The following is a 786-nucleotide window of genomic DNA, read 5'->3' as shown; positions in this document are numbered from 1 at the left end:
TTTCATAACCTTTTGGAAACAGTGAAAGAAGTAATATAGTTTGTTTGAATTTAGTCGTCTATTAGTGCAGACTATGTTGTTGTATGAAACGTTGCTGATCTACCTGATCCACAGCCTCCTCCAGAATGTGCTGCGTGTCCTCCATCAACATCTCCACCTCGCGGAACATCTCGTTCAGACTCGCCTGTCCCAGAGCCAGGGAATCCTCCAGGGTATCACGGTGGGTGTCCTCCAGGGTATCACGGGGGGTGTCCGGGGTCTCCGGTGTGGTCCGGTGGCTCGAGATGGCGGTCACTAAACACAAACAAAAAATCAGCGACGCGACCCGCATCGTCCTCGCGACTGGAGCAGACATCCTTGTGAGCCAGCAGCGAGCGCACTGGCGAGACGCTGACGCACGTCGCACTGGCTTCGGAGCAGCTGGATTAGTTTTATATGGAAACACTGCTGGAAGGGGGAAGAACCGCGGAAAAGATGTGGAGTTGTTAGAGAACGGGATCGTGTAGCATGTGATTAAGGTGTAGCCTAAAGGTTGTAGGTAGCCTCCGAGTTAAGAGCGACGTCATTTAGTTTCAACGTTTTTGTGGGACTATGTGTTTCATTAAATACACATTTTTACGTGTCATTTTGAATTTATTCCATCCAAAAGTGGACCGTTCTGATCACAGAGATCATAATTCAAATCTCTGTGTTCTAATTATCGGCTATTTATATTTCTAATGTATTTCTGATTATATTTCTATGCTTCTAATGATGAGGATGTAGATATCTCTGTTGTTGCTTTCT

General features: G+C 46.2%; 1 protein-coding gene across 1 annotated transcript in view; it reads right to left on the bottom strand.

Moving 5' to 3' along the window:
• dkk3b (dickkopf WNT signaling pathway inhibitor 3b) overlaps positions 1-430 on the bottom strand; it is an 8,326-nt gene extending 7,896 nt beyond the window's left edge. Inside the window, exon 1 of the mRNA XM_083665920.1 lies at positions 104-430. Coding sequence (XP_083522046.1) covers positions 104-355 — 252 coding nt within the window. The 5' untranslated portion in view covers positions 356-430. The remainder of the gene's footprint in view (positions 1-103) is intronic.
• Between the last annotated feature and the right edge of the window lie 356 nt (positions 431-786).

The sequence above is a fragment of the Argentina silus genome, assembly GCF_951799395.1.
Source record: "Argentina silus genome assembly, chromosome: 3".
Taxonomy (NCBI): domain Eukaryota; kingdom Metazoa; phylum Chordata; class Actinopteri; order Argentiniformes; family Argentinidae; genus Argentina; species Argentina silus.
Note: the sequence above shows the minus strand (reverse complement) of the source record. Positions and strands in the feature narration are given on the sequence as shown.